Genomic DNA, 19,669 nt, shown 5'->3' on the forward strand with positions numbered 1-19,669 from the left:
ATATAAATATATATAATTTATTTATTTTTAATATATATTTTATATTAATAATTAATTTTAGTAATTAATTTTAATGTACAAATAATATAACCATATTGCTAGAATTTGATACTTTCATATAGAGACAAATTTATTTATTACTTTACAAACTCTTGCTTTGATAAAATGTTTAAACTAAGGACCTTATGGTATAGGTGTGTGCTTGGGAAGATGTGCATATTAATTAACTTTTGTATATATTTTATTATTATTAACAAATTAAATTGGCATGAACATGTATTGCATTCATTCATGTGTTATAGTGATTAAGTACCAGCGGTAACCGTCGGCTTGTTCGATATAATAAATTAATAACAAATTAATAATGATTAACGTGGTATATGGTGCTACCTAGATTCTGTCACATTGTGCAATGTTGCATCATTTTTCAGATTCCATTTTAATTAATCTCACTTGATTGCTTGTTGACAAATCCTAATTTGTAAACCAACAAAAACAACCTTAGCTTGGTCGTAAATCAAATTAAACCTCAAAATAATTGTGGTGCCAGAAGCCAGATTCTGTCACCTTTGTCCAAAGTTTGCAGCACGGGCATTGAGATACAGTTCTACTGTTCTAGCCAGTTGCATGATTAAGAAATTTCAGTTAGTTGGTGATAATAATATATGATGAAAAATAAAATAAAATAATACATACTAAGCAATGCAATAATAATGGTTGTTTATTTGTTCCGTTGCATATTAATTGTTTTAATAAGACTAAAGTGATGACTACTCCTAAGAAACTTAATTAGCTCATTTGCATATTAAGGTACAATAATTATGTTTGTTATGAAGTGATCAAATTAATCAAAGTCACAGTTTGCAGAGAGAACTGACTTGATTTGAAGTTTGCATGGTAACTTTGATGTAACTCCACCACAAGAAGGTTTGGCTATATATACATAATAATAAACTACATATTTTCCTTGATTTCACACTTGACCTCATTTGAAGGATGCATATGGTAACGTTAATCAAACTCAACCAGGGACCTGAATGCATAAACTGTATGTTTTATTTTTGTTTATTTTGCTTCTCTGCTACGGTTTTGAAAGCCTCGCTATATATAAATACATAGACTCAACAAGTGTACGTTTATGTACGCCTTGTGGTATTTAATTTTGTGTTTATTTTCAGTTAAGTACATTTGTATTTAGATATTGTGATTAATTAGGATCACAAATAATAAACAAAAATATATGATTAATAAAACTCTCACTTGTAAAAAAGTGTAAATCACTCTTTTAATTTAATTAACATAATTAATTTTTTTTCTATAATTATATTTTTTCATTTAATTATATCAAAAATTAATCTCAAATTTAAGGTTTGTTTGGATAAGTTCATGAGTTACTTTTTTTTATTTTTAACTTATAAAAATATACAGTATTAATGTTTGGTGTAATTTTTAAAATTAAATAGTAACTTTTTAAAAAATTATTTAAGTGTTTATGAAAAAATTAAAAAAATGACTTTTTTGTAATAAATTTTTTTTTATCATATATTTTTTTTAAAATAAGCACTTTTAGAAATAAAAAACTAAACACAAAATAATTTATATATAAATTATTTTTAATATAAATACTTATTGTTTAAACTAATTTTTTAAAAGAAACTTAATTAAATTTTTTATTCAAACTGAACCTTAATATAAATCAAATTCCAAAACATTTTCTCTTATTCACAATTTTATAATTTTTTCAAATAAAAAATCTAAATTCTTATATTATTAATAATCTTAAAAAATATCTCAAATCACGTTAACACATTTTACGAAAAATCAAAACATCTTAAATTGTTAGTTTGTGACTTAAAAAATAAAATAATACATAATAATAAATCATTACCAACTCATTAATGATAGATATTAAGTAAAATTATGTATGTTAAATTAAAAATTTTAATAATTTTTACTATATAACTCATATTTTTATATAAAATATCATAAAAAAAGTAAAAAATAAAATATAATCAAAAATTAAAAAACAAATTTTTAAAAATAATTATTAGGTCATGATATTAAAATCAATAAATAAATATACATGATAAAAACATATTAGAGCAAAGATAAAGATTAATTTTTTATGAATTTAGGTCAAAATAAAGATACATATCAAATTTATTATTTAAAAATTATAAAAATATTTAAGGCTTAATTTTTTAATGTATTTATTGCATATTATTAAAATAAAAAATAACAATTTTCATTAATAATAACCTTAAAATACCTTCATTTTATTTTGTATTTTTTCCTTTTTTTGGACGGCAGAAACATGAATTTAAAGCTGGTAATAATTGATGACAGAAACTATAATAGACATGTGATGTGACTGACGTTGAAGTTGGTCAAATTCTTCATATCTAGTATTGGCCCAAACTCATTTATTTTGGGCTGCTGTGGATTTTGTGACTAAAAAATGCAGATATATTATCGCAGACCCAAAAAACATTGTTTATTTATTATAAAATATATGGCTTTTTAATGGTAGAAAAGATAAATCCAACTTAGGTTGGTCGAGTAGTCAGCTCATTCGTCCGCTTAAGTAAGTGTCGAGAGTTCGAACCCGCCTTATGCATGCAGCAAAGGGACTATTTTGTTGAACAAACGAAAAAAGGACTGTTTATACTTTATAATGGTTTTGATTATGCGATTTGATTTATCATAAATCACCTCTATTTATTTTTCTCCAATTCAAGATTATTTCGATAGACATTGTTCCTAAAATGTCATGAATATTATGTTACTTGAAAGCTTCTTTATGCTGTTTAATTAAAATGTGGGTTAATTCCATAATGCTTGAAGATACATAACAAATATTCTTTTAGAGTTAAAAATCATGTATTCATCTTGTTTGTTGTTCATGAAGTACTTGGATAGAAATCGAATTGGACTAGATTTTTTGAAGTGTAGGAATATTAAACCATACTTGACAAACAAATTACTTCTTTTTATATAGTAGTTTGTCTAATGGGGAGTTTACTTAATTACTTGTATATTTATCTTTATTTTTTTCCCTTAGTTTTTAGAGGTTAGATAAACCTACAAGTTTTAAATTTTCGAAATTCAATAAAAATTGCTGTTTGTTGACATTTTTTCCGTATTGAAATAGGATTTAAAAAATCTAAAAAAGAAACAACTAAAATTAGAGATAAACGCATATTAAAATCGGATCAAGTTCGCTCCAATCCGCACAAATATCATATAATCGAATCGGATCTAATATCCATGTTTATTCCTAAAATATTATTAAAATATTTTCTAAATAATAAAAATAAAATAATATAATATGTATGATAATTATTAGTTGAAATAAAATATAAAAAAAATATTTAGTTATTTACTCATTTATTTATTATAGATTCGCAGATATGCAAATACTTACTTAAAATTCGCAATTCGATTCAATAATTTTATGGATTGGATCAATATTCATAATTTTTAAATTCTATTCAGATAAATACTGCATATATGCGAGAATTGAATCTAATCCATGCATACTCCTAACAAAAATTAGATACAAACTACTAGAGATAAAGGAGGCTCCTCTGTGATCTCATAAAGGATTCTGATTAGCTCTGAAGGAGGGTTATTCCAAAATAAAAAAAATTCATATAATTCTAAACTCATTTTTGCCTAAAAATCTGAAAAAACAAATTTTCAAGCATTCTTTTTTAGCGCAAAAATTCTTTCTTCTTGGACCAATTAGTGAAATTCCCGTGTTCGGGCCTAGGGTTAAGCCCATAACACTAGTGAATAATAATCATAAGGTCAGATTGCTCCATGCACCAATGTTTTCTATGATGTTTGTGCTCAAAGGAGAGCTCTAGTTCCAAGATAAAAAAAAAGGAGAGATCTAATTTTGGATGTAATTGAAAGAGACAACAGAAAAAGAATACAATATTTGGAGCATGAGAAAAAGATTACAATAAATTGTTATCCATATATGATATGAATTGATGATGAGTACAATTATCCCGTTTGCAAAAATGGGAATAGATGCAATAATAATAGCTATTGAACCTAGACACACACAATAGCTAGTTGAGAGGATCATATCATGTGTTGAAGGATAATTTGTTGAGACTTGAAAGTAATAATTAAGTAATTTATCTAGTTGTTATAAAAGTTAGTTCTCTTAGTCTTTTTTTTCGCTAAGGAGACAATAGACTATTTGTACAATGTGTATAATGGGTTATTGAGTTATAAAATGAACATCCCTCATACTAATTAGAATAACCATTCGAGTACTAGGGATAATAAACATCTTCCCAAAATATTAAATTGATTTTGGGGTTTACCAAAGATCGAACTCTTAGACCTTTCAGATCTAGCGCTCTAATATCATGTCATGATACCACTAATCCCAAAAGATTCAGCTAATAGAAAAGGTAACACTAATGATTATATCTCTAATATTCCATAAACCTCCATTGTACATACTGTACAAGTATTCCATGGACTCCTCATACTTTTTTATTGAAGATAAAGCGATTTGAACCTGTAACTTTTTATGTGAGTATAAAAAGACTATGTCATTTGAGTTATAATTCATTGACTAGTTATCTTAGCCACTAAGACAGAAAGATGATTCACAATTATAAATTTATGAATTTATGATTGGATCTAATAAATTAAATCAAACCTAATAATTCAACTGAGTCCTGAATTCTGAGAAACAAATACTTGTATAAATAAATTTACATGATAAGAACATGAATTTTAGCTGAATTTTTTTAATTATTTCGTGTATTTTTTAAAATTTTTATACAGATTTCATTAGAATTGCTTTCTCTAAATTAGTTTCTTTGTAATTTTCTTCTTTATTTTTTGGACTTTTATACTCCGGTGTCTATAAAAAAAATCAACTAAGTCAAACTAAATTGGATCAAAACAAATTAAATTTAATTATACCATAAACAAATCCACCCAAACCAAATCAAACCAATCAATTGGTTCTGTTTAATGCTGAAACCTACTAGTTGGTTTAAACAATATAATGTAGACGTAGTGAACCTTAGTTTGACAAGAATAATAGACACCGGTTTTGGCATGTGATCCCACCGTCACCCCAACAATACGATCCATATTTGGATTGTATATTGCAATGCATAAATACTTGTTATATACCAATACACAATCCAACTGTTCCCTAATAATATGTAGATTCACCAACATAGTTTGTCTCTTTGCAATTCCCATATGTAATAATTAATACAAAGCAAGAAAATAAATAAATTAAATTAAATAGGAAAGAAAAGAAATGAAAAGTAATTCATTTTTTTGTTCACTAATTGAAATTGATGAAAAACTATTTATTCACTTTCACACAAAAGTGAATAGAAAAAGAGTTTGTTTATGGAGAACTACCAACTATCCACACAGAAATTATTTATATCCATGGAACAAAGCGGTGTTGAAGAAGATATATATTTCAGTCGGATAAAACCCCAGAACAAAGGGAATAAAATCCAAGGCATATAAAAACGAGCACAAAACGATAAATACAATAAAATAAAGAAACAAAAGTTAAGACAAAAAATAAATAAATAAATAAATAAATAAATATAAGACATTATGAAGAAGAAACAAAGTGTTTATTAGATCCTGAAAGATCATGAACTCCCACGGACTCAACAATTCTAGTGCCATAACATTATAACAATAACTCTCACTATACGGATTCTTTTTTTATCCCCCTAATTTATAAACATTTTGATCCGTAAAAATAAAACATTTGTGTTAAAATTTTAAAATTTTTCAATTTACGAGACAAAAATAAAAACTTCTTGACACTAAATGAAAAAATAAACTATTTTTTCTCTCCTATTGAAAAATGTTATAAAATAAAAATTGAATTCTCATTTTTTATTATGTGTCAAGAGAATATTCTGGCGTCAGTTGCCAATGGAAGAAGCGAAACGTGTTAATGTAAGTGGGTCCCACGCCTTAACTCAATCCATGTGAAGTGTATGAGGTGACCCTCACTCTTGGACTCTCTTCTCAACTAATTTTGGGCTTTTTCTTTCTTTGGGCCTAACAGAATATTCCATGCTGGCATCCACGTGGCTCTACCTTTCTCCCCTGCATTCCGCTCCACGCTTCCAAATTTTGCGACCCAACTCATATACCGTTGGATCATCATACATTCATTTAGCAACTTAGTTTCTTTATCATACAACAAAAATATACCGTTGAAAAATTCGCATATGGTTTTAAAAAATGTGATTTTTTTTAAATGGATCATATAAATTAATTTAATTATGTTTCGACGTAATATTTTTATTTTAAAAATATGGATTTAGAATATGCGTTTTTCTTATATGACACGTGACTGCTTTCTAATTTTACCAAAGACGGTACAAAGTAGTCCATATTTTTGTACATCAGCTTGATTATTAAAAAGGTTTTTTTATTTTTTGATTTGCAGAGATTTAAGTTTTTGAAAATTTAAAATATATTTAAATTTTTGATTTTTTTTAAATTTAGACATATCGATCCCTTATGTTCACTTGGATCCATTAGACTTAACAAAAAAATCAAACGTGACTTTTATTGTAGTGACCTGATTGATATGCACACATGAAAAAACTTTTAAAATAGGACAAATTAAATTCAGGAGTCAATATGTCCGAATTTTAAAGAGGTTAAAGATTTTAATATATTTTTAAATTTTTAGGAACTTAAATATCTGTGAGCCAAAAAATCAAGAATTGATTTATCCTTTCCTCTTATTTTAATGAATTATACCAACTAAAACATCATCGAAAATTAATTTATGAAAATATAATATCAATTTGCTTATTTTCTAGTCAACAAATATAACTAAAACCTGATTTTTTCACGTCATCAAAAAGCAACACATATGGGTATCAGATCCAACGGTGGAAGAAGGAAGGGTGCGTAGAAGTTTGTGGGACACGGTAGTGTTGCTTAGGTTCAATAGAAAATTGTTGATGCCACGATGTTACTTCGGATTCGTCGGCGAGATTTCCTCTAACATGTTCATTTAGACGCCAATTTCTACAACAAGGTGTCATGTATCGCACCTAATACACATTATATTAATACCACTCATTCAATTCTCCAATTTTATTTCATTTCTATCACTACAACACCTCTGTTACAATAATTTAGTTTTGGATTGTCTCATTTTTTTACATTATTATAAACTCATCAAATGCCGCATTAGACGCTATTGTATATGGTTATGATAATTCGAATTAGATAGATAGATTCTGCCATTTTCCATTAGCATATATCATCAATTGCAGATTCAAGAGAAGGTTAGATATAATATAAAGTTTTTATATATATACCTTGTGGCCTACAACTACAAGCATATTCACTTCCCTTTAAAAGGGTCTCGGTTGATTCTGTTTTTGGTCCTTAATTCCCAAGCTTTTTAGTTACTTTCGGCTTTTGGGACCTGTTTGGCTGCGGCATAAAGCTAAAGGCTGCAACTTGTGCAACCAAAGAACTAGCTAGCTAGGGACTCATTACAAATATATTAAGATTGTTGTTTTTATTGTGGAGTTGAAAGAAGGATAATAGTGATGGGAAGTAGTTATGGTGGCGGAATTGGAGGAGGGGAAGGTGGTTATGGGGTGGTGATGAGTATGACGAGAGAGCCCAAGCCTAGGTTGAGGTGGACAACCGATCTTCATGATCGCTTTGTGGATGCCGTCACCAAACTTGGTGGCCCGGACAGTATGTTTTTCCTTCTTTCTTTTTTCATTCAAATTTATTTTAGCGTTTGTTTTGAGGCATTCTGACAAAGATTGAAAGATTGCTACTCAATATTATATTTGTTGGTTTAGAGATTGGTATTAAAATTTCAGTTTCTGTATCTAAAATTTCAGTATTTCAGTACTTTCAAAAGGTGGACACACAAGAAACTGAAATTTTTTAGAATGGAGACTAAAATTTTAATGACATTTTATACTTAAAATACTCTCATTTCAATTAATTAATTACAATTTTACTCTTTGTATAAATTAAATTAGAATTTCATTCTTATTTCAGTATCTGTCTCCTACTTTACACCAAACTCAAGATTAAGACTTTCAGTTTATGTGTTTTCGTCTTTGTCTCTTAGTCTCATTTTTTATCTCTCTTCTAAATGCTAAGAAATTTCGCAATAATAATCTCTTTTATTTAGTTTTATAGGCCTTTTTCACTTTTATGGAGTCAAATCCTTTTTTTCATACCACTTCTTAAGCAAACTATATAAGTATGATTTTTACTTGCTACTACTAGTTGTTGTTGGTAGTGCTAGCTCATCTTTCACAATTGTGTTTGGTTGCTTCTTTCTTTTTCCTTGATCATGCTAAGTTGATAATGAAAGAGGAGTTTTGGTGGAAAATTGACATGGGAAAAAATGATTTTAAAATTGGCTTTATTTTCTAAATAGTGATCCATGCATGACTTGTGTGGTTTTTTTTTTTTTTTTTGTACACTTGATTCCTTGCTTATATGGCTAATTCAATTGTGTTTTCACTCTCTAAAAGTTCATCATTCCATTTTAAAAAAATAAAAATAAAATTGGATTAATTCTATAATATTGATATCCATAGAAGATTCACATAACATAAAGCATGTTAATTTCAGAAGCAACTCCCAAATCTGTTCTGAGGATAATGGGTTTGAAAGGCTTGACATTGTATCATTTGAAGAGCCACTTACAGGTAATATTCACTTTATCCATATGAATATATTATTAAATTATGTCTAAATCTAATGGGTTAATTATTATTTTGGTATCCGAAAAATTTAGATGCTGTAAAGAATGTTATCAACAAAACAATTCCGAAATGATTTGAAAATGCGATAAAAATAACTAATAAATATTATATTCTTTTATAAGTGACAAAAAACTTATGCATTTAGCAAATATTTTGATCCGAATTTTCACAACAATATTTGAATAAATATTTAGTATATGCACAAAAAAAATCTAAAACAAAATTTGATCTTTAGATTTTTCTTTTTATTTTTTAAAATAATTTAGAAATTCACAATAATAAAAATTAAAAAAAAACACTGAACATAAAGTTATCAAATTTTAAGAACAAAAATATCTTTGTTTTACAATAACTACAAAAAATTACATCAGATTTAAAGTCTTTTTTTAGAATATATATTTAATATTTGATTTTTTTTGTTACATTTTAAAATCTTTTATAAATTTATTTATTGTTAGTATTTTTTGGCAAAAATGTAAATTTTGGAGTATATCTTGATAGTTTACTCAAATTCAATAAATTTTTAAAAGGTAGATTAACAAGTGAACTTAGGGTAGAATTATTAGTCATTAATATTATCATTAGTATCATTTAGCGGTATTCTCAGCAGTAACACAGATTGGTTAAGTTTTGGTAAAAAAAAAACACAGATTGGTTAAGAAACAAGAATTTGGAATCTTTTGTGTGCCGGGCTAATTTTCTTTTTTTTTCTTTTTTTTTATACTTTGTATTTACCATCTTTGCTCAAACTTGTTTCAACTTTGTCTTCCATCTTCTTGTTTTTTATCCTATCCATCCTCTAATAATTGCCATTTGGAGGCATAACATGGTTTTTTATTTTATTTTTAATTTTTTTCAGAAGTATAGACTTGGACAACAAGCTAAAAAACAAAATGAAGAACATCACAAAGAGAACAATAGTAAGTTAATTATAAATTTTATTTATTTATTTATTTATTTTTAATTAAGTATATTCCTAATTGGACCAGCTTCAACCATAGAGATTGACAATGTTACCATTTTATTTACCTTGTTCAAAGATCGAAGGTTTTTATAATCTTTATTTTGTTTTTTTCCTTTTAGGATATTCATATGTGAATTTCAGCAATAGCTCTTCAGAGTTTAGCACTAGTTTCAGAGGTGATAATGAAAGAGGGTATGTTAATGTTTTAAGAATTAATGTCACTTCTTTAATTATATACATCACCATGCTTTTCATTATCTAGTTATTATTAAATATTTTATCTACTATAATTAACATCTTAATTTTTGAACAAAACAGAGAAATCCCAATAGCAGAGGCACTTAGACATCAAATTGAAGTCCAAAAGAGATTAGAAGAACAGTTAGAGGTATTTATAATTTATAACATTCAGATAATAATACATTTGGTATTTTTATATTTTATTTTTGGTATTTTTATCAAACCTTGAAAAAAAATAGCTATTTTTTTTGTTATGAAAGTTAAAGTAGTGATATACTTTAATATTGTAATTTTTAGTGTTTTTTTAAAATTGTGGAAAGTACACAAATCGGAGGGTCCGATTTCTGTACTTCAAATCTTTTAATTTTTTTTAATACAAATCGGACAGTCCGATCTGTGTACCTCTAGAAATTGGACGATCCGATTTCTGTACTTCTAATAAATGGGACGGTCCAATTTCTACTTCTCTAATTAAATAGCTCCACGTTTGAAAATAACACCCAACAATCACATTTTAAAAAACACACCATTACTACTCCAATATTAAAATAAAAAAAATCATGATTTGGCATAGTTCAACCGAAAAAAATGAAAAATAAAAATAAAACAAGTTTCATTACCAATAGGTACAGAAGAAATTGCAGATGAGAATAGAGGCTCAAGGGAAGTATTTGCAAGCTGTGTTAGAGAAAGCTCAGAGGACACTTTCCATGGAAGGTTCAGGCAATAATCTAGAAGCATCAAGAGCTCAATTGACCGAATTCAATTCTGCTTTGTCCAATTTCATGGAAAACATGAACAACAAAGATAGCAAACAAAGCATATTAGACATGAATGATTTTTATAGTAAAGTCCATGGTTCATGTTTCCATAATTATCATGAAGTAATAAGGAGAGAAGAAAATATTGATCAAAAGCCTAAGATTGAAGAGGGTTCAATTCAGTTTGACTTAAACATCAAAGATAACTATGATTTTGTATCTGCACGTGGTGCTGGATCTGAAATTGAAGCCAAAATGCTTTCATATAGGCTATGATCATTTTGAACCATCATATGTTTGTTTTCTTCTTTTATATTGTTTAACTAAAGTTACATATTAGGAATAAAGTTTATCTGATATCTTTGTCTGTTATGAACAAAGGTTATTGTCTAACCTTGTTTTCAAATCATAGGCTGCTCATGTTTTTGTGGCAGTAAGAATTTGGAAGACACATCAAAATACATATACCAATATATACTCCTTTGATTAACTTTGTTTTTATTGTTTTTATTATTTTAAATTGAGGTTGCAGCTACAAAGTAGCATAGAAAATTGTAAAAGACACTAGAGTAATGATATTGTGCTCACAATTGTAATTAAAATGACAATTTAAGACTTTACATACATCTTACTCTACAACGTAACTATAATATAATTTGAGTAAATTGAATGTTCAATTACTTGCTAGCTATTTTAAGTAAATGTCGAAAATTTCGAATCCTTATACAACAACTTATTAATCAGCGACAGATTCTTAAGTAAAATTTTAACTACGTGGATTTATGGTCGTTGAGTTCAAATAAAAGTGAAAAAAAATTAAAAAAATTTCACAATTAAAAGCAAACATGGTTACAATCCCTTCAACTGATAGAAGCAAATTACAACTATGCATGGTCAATAATTGAATTGAATTCAATTGTGTTTTATTATACAAGGAATGAAAATAAAAAGTGATGAAAAGGCAAAGGTGTTTGACATCATCATTATCAGAGATAGATTTTTAGGTATTCATCCATGCGTGTGTAATTCACCTCTGGATAAAGCTCTGAAGCTTCTTCTCCTTTATCTCCTATCTCAAAGTTTGTCAAACACCCTTCATAGAAAATATGATAGAAATGCCCAATTCCCACTTGTTGTGCATAGTCCAAATCTGAATTCATACAAAATCGATTATATATTGGTATGATGCTAAAACATAAATTTGACTAAAATCCTAAATCATACATTAAAATTGTGCATGAGCTCCTAATTATATATATAAAAAAATATTATTTGTAGATCAAAATCAGCCACTAAAATTAGTCACTAATGTATTTGTGTATAAATATATGTGTGGTTTAATTTATTTTCAATGTGTATTTGTATTCCAGCATGTATTTTATACTGGTGGCTGACTTTAGTGTACACGTAACATAATTCTATAAAAAAATCTCCTTAAACTTAGTCAATGTTAACCGTTCATGTTATCAAGCTACGTTAGCAAGCCGTTAATAAAAAATAAGTCAAGAGTTAATATTGGACATTGGCCAATTTCAAAAACTTTTTTTATGCTATTGAAATTTCAGAAGCGATTTTAATATATGGGACAATCTCAAAAACCTCTTTAGATCTTTAGTCAACAAATTTAAATTTACCTGACATATAAACGAATAATAATAGATAAATATATCTATATTTTAAATGATTAGAAACTATTTTATCCAGACTCTTAAATTTATTTAGAAGAGTTTGAAAGTTTACTTAAAAAAAATACTAGTTATATATAGTTTGTATGCTTGGTTGTAACTTTAATTATTTATTATATATTACCTCTGATGGGAGAAAGAAAGTGTTGTTCAGAAATGGTGGATTTTTCTAGCTGCTTCCCTGAAAGTGTTTCCCATTTGTGTATGAGTTCTCTCTGTGTGAGAATGTTTTCAGGTGGCCTTAGGTACAGTGTCTTGTTCAAGGTTCTAGGATCATCAATTGTCTTGATTGTGTACCTAGCAACATCATCTTCATCCACATATACAGCTGCACCAAACATAATAATATAAGATGGGACACCATATCTTGACTCAAAACTAAAAGATAATAGATTGATAATATAAAATATTTATATTATATACATTTCACTTAATTCATTTTTAATTGATGTGGAACTTTACCTTTTACACTCTATCACGAGAACAACAATAAAGTTTTGTCTCATATATATCAAATCAAATGTTTGTATTGGAATATATATGATTAGATGACTTGTACAATTATTTGCTTGATTATTTTATGTTTGATTATAAATGCACTCACCAAACCTACTTAGTGAGTTTGATGCAGGGGTAGGTGTATATCATCATGCAAATAAAGTCAAATAAAGTAAATTTAATCACCGTAACAAAAGCACTATTTACTATTTATGATAAAATATTTATTTTAAGAAAAAATTTATATATCAATTCTCGTCGTATATAATAGATACAAAACAACAACAACAACAAAATCTTGTCCGATTAAGTGGAGTCGACTGTTATATATAATAAATAGATCACTACAAAAAAATTGAATATCTACCGATTTAACTATCAATATCCTTTGATAATATTTGATAGTTTCAGTTGAAAATTAGTCAGTACAATTAGTTGCTAACGATTAGCGACCAAAATTGGTAATTATTTTCTATTTTAGCGTCTAAAATTTTAGCGACTACCAAAATTAATCGCTAAATCGGTCGCTAAGCAAGGATTTAGTAACCAATTTTAAAGAAAAAGTTGGTTGCTATTCCTGTAAATTTCTTAAAATTGAGTATAAATATTATTAATTATACCTTTGACATTGCCATTGCCATAGATAAGGACCTTGTCTGTAGGAGGAAGAAGGGTACCCATTTGAGAGAGGTTGCCAGCAAAATAAGCAGCAAAACAATTAGCAGAGACGTAAGTGTAAGGAATGTTGGCATCTTCAATTGCTTTTCTTACTTTCATTTTCTCATCAAATGTCACTCTTCCTGGCTCCATTGCATGCCCCATTAGTGCTGGGTCCATCCCAAATTCTGAAGGCAAGAAACGCTACAACAAGAGTTGTTAGGATTTTCTCATCATGCTATTTCAATGTGACTTATAACACTTTACTAGTAACTCTTTGACGTGAAGTTTAGTAACTTCTGAAGCTATTAATTACTTAATTATGAAAATATGTCCATTAGTAATAATCATGATGATGTAAAAAAATTGAATAATTATGTACTAGCTATTATTTTAGTTAATAGTTTAGGTTGCAACTAACTAGCTTCCTAGTTCCTCCTATCTGCATGATATTCTTACCAACTCCAATTTATTTGAACATTTTCATATTTCAATTATTATAAAATTATTTATTCTAAAAACTTAAACTATTTTATAAAAGTACATGAATTTTATATATCAAATATCTATTATTATTTCTACTTATAAAAATTCTGACATTTATTTATGAATAAAAGAAATAATTTTGTATAACAAAATTAAGTACCAAATATATTCGAATATTAATTTCATTCATAAATACATTTATTAGTTTTATCTGAATTTTTATGTATAAATAAAATTGCATGATAGTTTATTTTTATATATCGAATAAATGAAATGCTATTTATATATTAAAATCAGTTTTATATATTTATGTATAAACACACATATATAATTTAATTTACTTTTAATTTATATTTTATATTTTAATATATATTATATACTAACAATAACAGATTTTAGTGTATACCTAACATAGTTCATCTAATAACATTTTTACCATTAAAATGCTACATTAACAACTTACCAGCTAGCTAGTTAATTTTATATATGAACAAGAGTTGTTGATTTATTATTATAACCCCTTTAATCAATGGAGTAGTTCAAAAGAGAAAGATTCCGGAATGGTATTGTTTTTAATTTAAAATTAGAAAACATTTTTGTTATTTACACATGACAAAAATTAGAGATGTCCTCCGACACACTCATTTTTATAAGGCAATTAATTAATGATCAAAGATCGATCCTATATATACAAAATCATGTGATCTATTTTTTAATAAAAAAAAGTTTTAAAAAAATCAAGTAATTCGTAAAATAAGAACTATCCGTCCAGTTCTTTTTTTTTATTTGTCATTTTAGTTTACTACAGAATTATTAACAGAAATTAAAATCAGGATTTTAATCTAAAAATAACATTTTAATAATGAAACAAGTAGTGTTACCCTAGGTTCCAAGACTAATGCAAAATATATAGACCAAAAAGACCATATCTATAACCAAAATCACTTCTCCTAAAATCAAATTCAACTCTAAATTTTTTTTATTACAAAAATTCTGATACGGTCATAAATTTTTTTTCGAAAAGTTTAATAATATAAAAATATATACATAAATAATTATATTTTTAATAATTATATACGTATTACAATTTTTTTTATCTTTATTTTTAGAATCCTACTTGTTTCGAGAATTATCTGAAACTGCAGGTCGATCTCAAGACATGAACACTAATCCTCAACAATAATATTTTGAAATTAGATCATTGAATAAATTATTTAAATAATATTAGATATATAATTATTCATATATTTCTATCTAGTAACGTAAATATTTAAAATAAATAATTTCATAAAAGCTTATACATATAGATATATATACCTTAACATTTCCAGCTTCTTTGATGGCCTCAACAAGTTTGAGTTGGACCAACAAGTTATGAGACCTAAAATGAACCCCGGACATGGTACAAATGACAACATCCACCATCTTGACGGCGTCGACGAGGCTCCGGTGGTCGGAGAAGGAAGCCGGAACGAGGCGAGCGCCTTGCCGCTTGAAGGACTGAAGAATCTGTAGCTTCTCAACATCAAGACCTATCTCTGGCCTTTGAATAACATATGTTTCATGCCCTTCTTCTAAGCATGCCTTAACCATCCTCTTCCCAAGATACCCTGTTCCCCCAACCACTAGAACCTTGCTCTTCATCCCTATAATAATTACCTTCTTCCTTAATTAATTTCTTCCTAGAAAATTAAATCAAAATTCAAACTATGTACAATAATTAAGACTTTGTTGTTCTTATAACTCATCAACCTTCAACTATATATATATGTGTGTAAATGTGAGGTGGCTAGTGGGAATAGTAGTCTATGATCATTTTTTTATTCGATTTGATTTTGTTCACCTAAAAATCAAAGCACATGGCTAGAATGTGTTGTTTAATTTGAAGTGCAAGTTACTCATTAAACAACTGAACAGTAAATAAAGTTGCTGGCTAACCAAATGGAAAGAGAAAGTAATTAAAAATTGAGAACAGTGTATGTAAGGTTTGACAAAACAGAGAATTTAAGGTTGGTTAATAGACCTATACTAATACTATATATGGTTTGAATAAATTTAAACTTAAACGTGGTGTGTACTAGTCAAATATGAACAATTTGTGGAACCCCTTCTGTTTCATGTGGTCTCTTAATTAATCAGAAGTACTAGTCCTATGTAATTAATAAGAGAATTAGTTGTAGTTAGTTTGATATTAAATGAATAATCCATTGTTTAAACTAAATATTTAATTATGTGTTCAAAAAATGCAAAAAAGAGATACAACCAAAAAAATTAATATTCTTTTTCTTTTTTTTTTCCTTTCCTTTTACTGTTGTTGTATTTTTTTTTCTGTTTCACATTTTAATTAAAAGTGCAGAATAAAACGAGGAGAAACATATGAATTCAAAAAAGATAGTAAAATGTGTGTTTTTCAAAAAAATTTCCATATTTCAAACATATAAATTCTAATACTAGAAAGACATAAAAAATCTCACTAATAAAAAGAGCATCCAAAAATGGATATTTCAAAACATCAAAAAATCTAAATTAAGAAAGATAAAGTAAAAGAAAAGACTAACAAGCATATATAAACCCTGGAATTTGAATCTTTTAAATTCTAGATTTTTAATAAAGTGAGATCTCTCGTTATTAAATATTTTTTTATATTTTTTTTGTTCCACTTATAAAATAAATAGTAATAGATCATATTTTATCCTCTAAATCCAAACCTTTGAACACCACCTTATCTTCAAATCAATGACTTTGAAATTTTACCCCACCGTTGGGTTCAATAATTCATTAATTAATCATTAAATCATAGGTTTAGGGTATAGCAATTTGTGATGAATTTATTGGTAGGTTTAGTTTTGTTGGACTCTTTTCTCTAATTAGGAAAGGTTAGACTTCAAGACTCAACATTTGTCAAACTTGAGTAGGTAGCATTTGATTTATGAAGGAAGACTTGAGTACGACGAAAACTATGTTTGTGATGATTATTATTTATATTATTGCTTTCCTAAAAATGCGTAAAACGTCTTTTTATAAAAATACTTATATCTCGTATTATCTTTATAGTAATATAAATGAGAAGCTCATTTGCTGACGTGGCGCTCATATGTTGAGTCTGGAAGTTCGTTTGCTAATTGTTGTACTTAAGTTGTTATTTTTTACATTTTAAATTATTTTACTTAGATTGTTCTTTTTTATATTTTAACACTATTTTTTAAAAATCTGTTAATTCTTTTTAGCATTATTTTTTAAAATTTTGTTGATTTTTTTAAATTGCAACTACATAAATTCTTTTAAAGAAATTTAGAGTTTTAAAAAATTTACGTTAATTATACTTCAGTTGTTACATACTAATATTACTATAAAGATTTACGTTAGTTTAGAATTTTTAAATTATTATTTGTTTTGGTTGTTATTTTCAAATTTTAAATTCAGGTTGTTTTATTTAGTTTGTTATCTTTTAAATTTTAAATTAAAGTCAACCAAATCTAAAAAAATTTAGTTATGATGCAACTATAAAAGTATAAGTTATGAGAGATGTAAAGCACCACAATTTAAAGTACATCAATACTTTTCTTTACATATATCCAAAATCTCTCTACTTATTCCAATGGCTGGTATTCACAAAATTGCTTAGATCAATCCTACAATCGACAATTTGTGTGTACGTATACGAGTGATACGGTTATAGACACTACCAAGTTACGGAAATTCTCCATTGCCATACTCAATTTAGATGGTTTGGCTCGACGAAGACATGAGTTTTCTACTAATATTTTTCTATTTTATTTTAAATTTATATTATTTATATTTTAAATTTATTTGTTTATTCTCATCTAATCGTTTTTTTATTTTTGTTCATTAATTCTAGAGAGGAAAAATATACGCCTCAGTTAAGAGGGCTTTTGTGCCTCGATTCGTAAATTTGCTAGAGGAAGGAATATCTTAGCAAATAAGATATTTTGGTGTTAGACTCAATAAGGGTTACTTCAAGACTACATATCATGAGTATGTGGTTAATTTAAACCAACGTACTGATGTGCACAGACTTCCAGAATCGTCGAGTATCCCACGATATGAATTTAAGTTTGTGAGTTTTGACACTCTCAAAGCTCCTAGGTATAATTGCACCTATTTAGTTGGTAAATTTATTATTTTAGAAAAAGTATAATTTATGTATAAATTTATTTATTTTATTGATAATTTATTATGTGTTTTTTTTAATAACAAACTTATTGATAACAATTTTTTTATTTTAAATCATTTCAGATGTTGTTGGATATCTTGCTGAAATTGAGAGTGAGAGAACTCTTAAAAAGAATGGCAAATCTATTAAGTACACTATTATTAAATTAGAGATTGATGATGGGTAATCATATATTTATTTTTATAAATCTAAAATTTTTTATATTTTCATCTTTTTAAATTATTATTTAACTTATTTTGTTATGAATATTTTTATTAATATTATTAATAGGTAACAAACCTTTTTATTAAGGGAAACATTTTTGAAAAAAATGCAATATTTTCTCCTCTTTGATTATTAGTAGTATCTAATTTATAAATAATAATTAATAATTAATTATAATTTTAGGATGTTGACTACACCTCCAACTTCAAAAGCTTCGTCAATCATTGAAGGGGAGAAAGTAAAAGGTGTTAAGGTATTTGTTCAAAAAATGAATTTTTTGTTTGTTTGTTTTCTCAAAGTTAGATCTTTATTTTATTAAAAAATATTATTGAAATAAAATCAAAAGTGAGAAGGAAGTCTTTAATTTAACGTAGTATTTTGTACAAAAATTGTTGCTTGAATTCTCTAATAAAGTTGCAGACAATGATGAATTCGAAGTGTTGAAAAATACTATTACACCAGCCAAGCGACTATCCTCGGAATCGGAAGATTCGAAGGTGCAAGGAGATACCTCAACTTGCAAGAAGATCAAGATTGAGAATAGAGCTTGAAAATTTGGATGCACGTGTTTTGGAATCCCTTTTAGAGTCTATCTAATAGAATAATGCCAAGCATATGTTTGTTTTGGTAGAAACATTATCTTTTCTTGAGTTGTTATTTTTCTTTTGATTCTTTTCGATTTTTATATTTGGAATTTAGAATTTTTTAAAATATAAATTGAAGTTATTTGGTTATTACTTGTGGTTTTATTTTTAATTTGATTCACACCGTTGAATTATTGTTGATACAATTAAGTTAGTTATTAATTTTTAATGTGTACTTATTTTAAAAAAAATCTAATTATAATTTTTAATTAAAGTATTATGTTTAGAATTTTAAATTTAAATTCAAATATACTTTTTTTTTAATTTTTACGTAAGCAATTGGGTTTGAGAATATTTTTTAAGAATTTATATAATTTATAAGCTACTACGCTAATTACAAAGGATTATAATAAAGTAAATATAATTACCAGTCTTATTAAGATGTGAGGTTATTTATACTATTTAAAAAAATGTAATACTGTTTAAATTTTAGAAAAGGTATAATAAAGTTAATACTGTTTATGATGACACTAAAAAAAATTATTTTTAAATTAACAAATTTCTATATTCTTAATAGACAACGAACATTTGATTAGAAAATTATATTTAAAA

General features: G+C 26.7%; 2 protein-coding genes across 2 annotated transcripts; one reads left to right on the plus strand and one right to left on the minus strand.

Moving 5' to 3' along the window:
• Window positions 1-7,093: 7,093 nt before the first annotated feature.
• On the plus strand, window positions 7,094-11,238 carry LOC107487134 (myb family transcription factor PHL11). The gene is made up of 6 exons (XM_021141926.2): window positions 7,094-7,749; window positions 8,650-8,726; window positions 9,643-9,703; window positions 9,867-9,939; window positions 10,066-10,135; window positions 10,614-11,238. Exons 1-6 carry the CDS (start codon window positions 7,596-7,598, stop codon window positions 11,022-11,024), a joined length of 846 nt encoding a protein of 281 aa, XP_020997585.1. The 5' UTR covers window positions 7,094-7,595; the 3' UTR covers window positions 11,025-11,238.
• Window positions 11,239-11,581: 343 nt separating this feature from the next.
• Window positions 11,582-15,810, minus strand: LOC107487132 (isoflavone reductase homolog). The gene is made up of 4 exons (XM_016107726.3): window positions 15,392-15,810; window positions 13,552-13,792; window positions 12,558-12,761; window positions 11,582-11,898 (listed from the first exon to the last, which is right to left on the minus strand). Exons 1-4 carry the CDS (start codon window positions 15,716-15,718, stop codon window positions 11,735-11,737), a joined length of 936 nt encoding a protein of 311 aa, XP_015963212.1. The 5' UTR covers window positions 15,719-15,810; the 3' UTR covers window positions 11,582-11,734.
• Window positions 15,811-19,669: the final 3,859 nt, after the last annotated feature.

This window comes from Arachis duranensis, chromosome 5, assembly GCF_000817695.3.
Source record: "Arachis duranensis cultivar V14167 chromosome 5, aradu.V14167.gnm2.J7QH, whole genome shotgun sequence".
Classification (NCBI taxonomy): Eukaryota; Viridiplantae; Streptophyta; class Magnoliopsida; order Fabales; family Fabaceae; genus Arachis; species Arachis duranensis.

Excerpts from the sequence above, each read along its gene's own strand:
- LOC107487134 (XM_021141926.2), top strand. The coding sequence starts at position 7,596 with ATGGGAAGTAGTTATGGTGGCGGAATTGGAGGAGGGGAAGGTGGTTAT. Across the intron at positions 7,750-8,649 it reads CAAACTTGGTGGCCCGGACA|AAGCAACTCCCAAATCTGTT; the intron begins GTATGTTTTTCC and ends TGTTAATTTCAG. Across the intron at positions 8,727-9,642 it reads ATTTGAAGAGCCACTTACAG|AAGTATAGACTTGGACAACA; the intron begins GTAATATTCACT and ends AATTTTTTTCAG.
- LOC107487132 (XM_016107726.3), bottom strand. The coding sequence starts at position 15,718 with ATGAAGAGCAAGGTTCTAGTGGTTGGGGGAACAGGGTATCTTGGGAAG. Across the intron at positions 12,762-13,551 it reads TGGCAATGGCAATGTCAAAG|CTGTATATGTGGATGAAGAT; the intron begins GTATAATTAATA and ends TGTTTGGTGCAG. Across the intron at positions 11,899-12,557 it reads CTTTCTTTCTCCCATCAGAG|ATTTGGACTATGCACAACAA; the intron begins GTAATATATAAT and ends GTATGAATTCAG.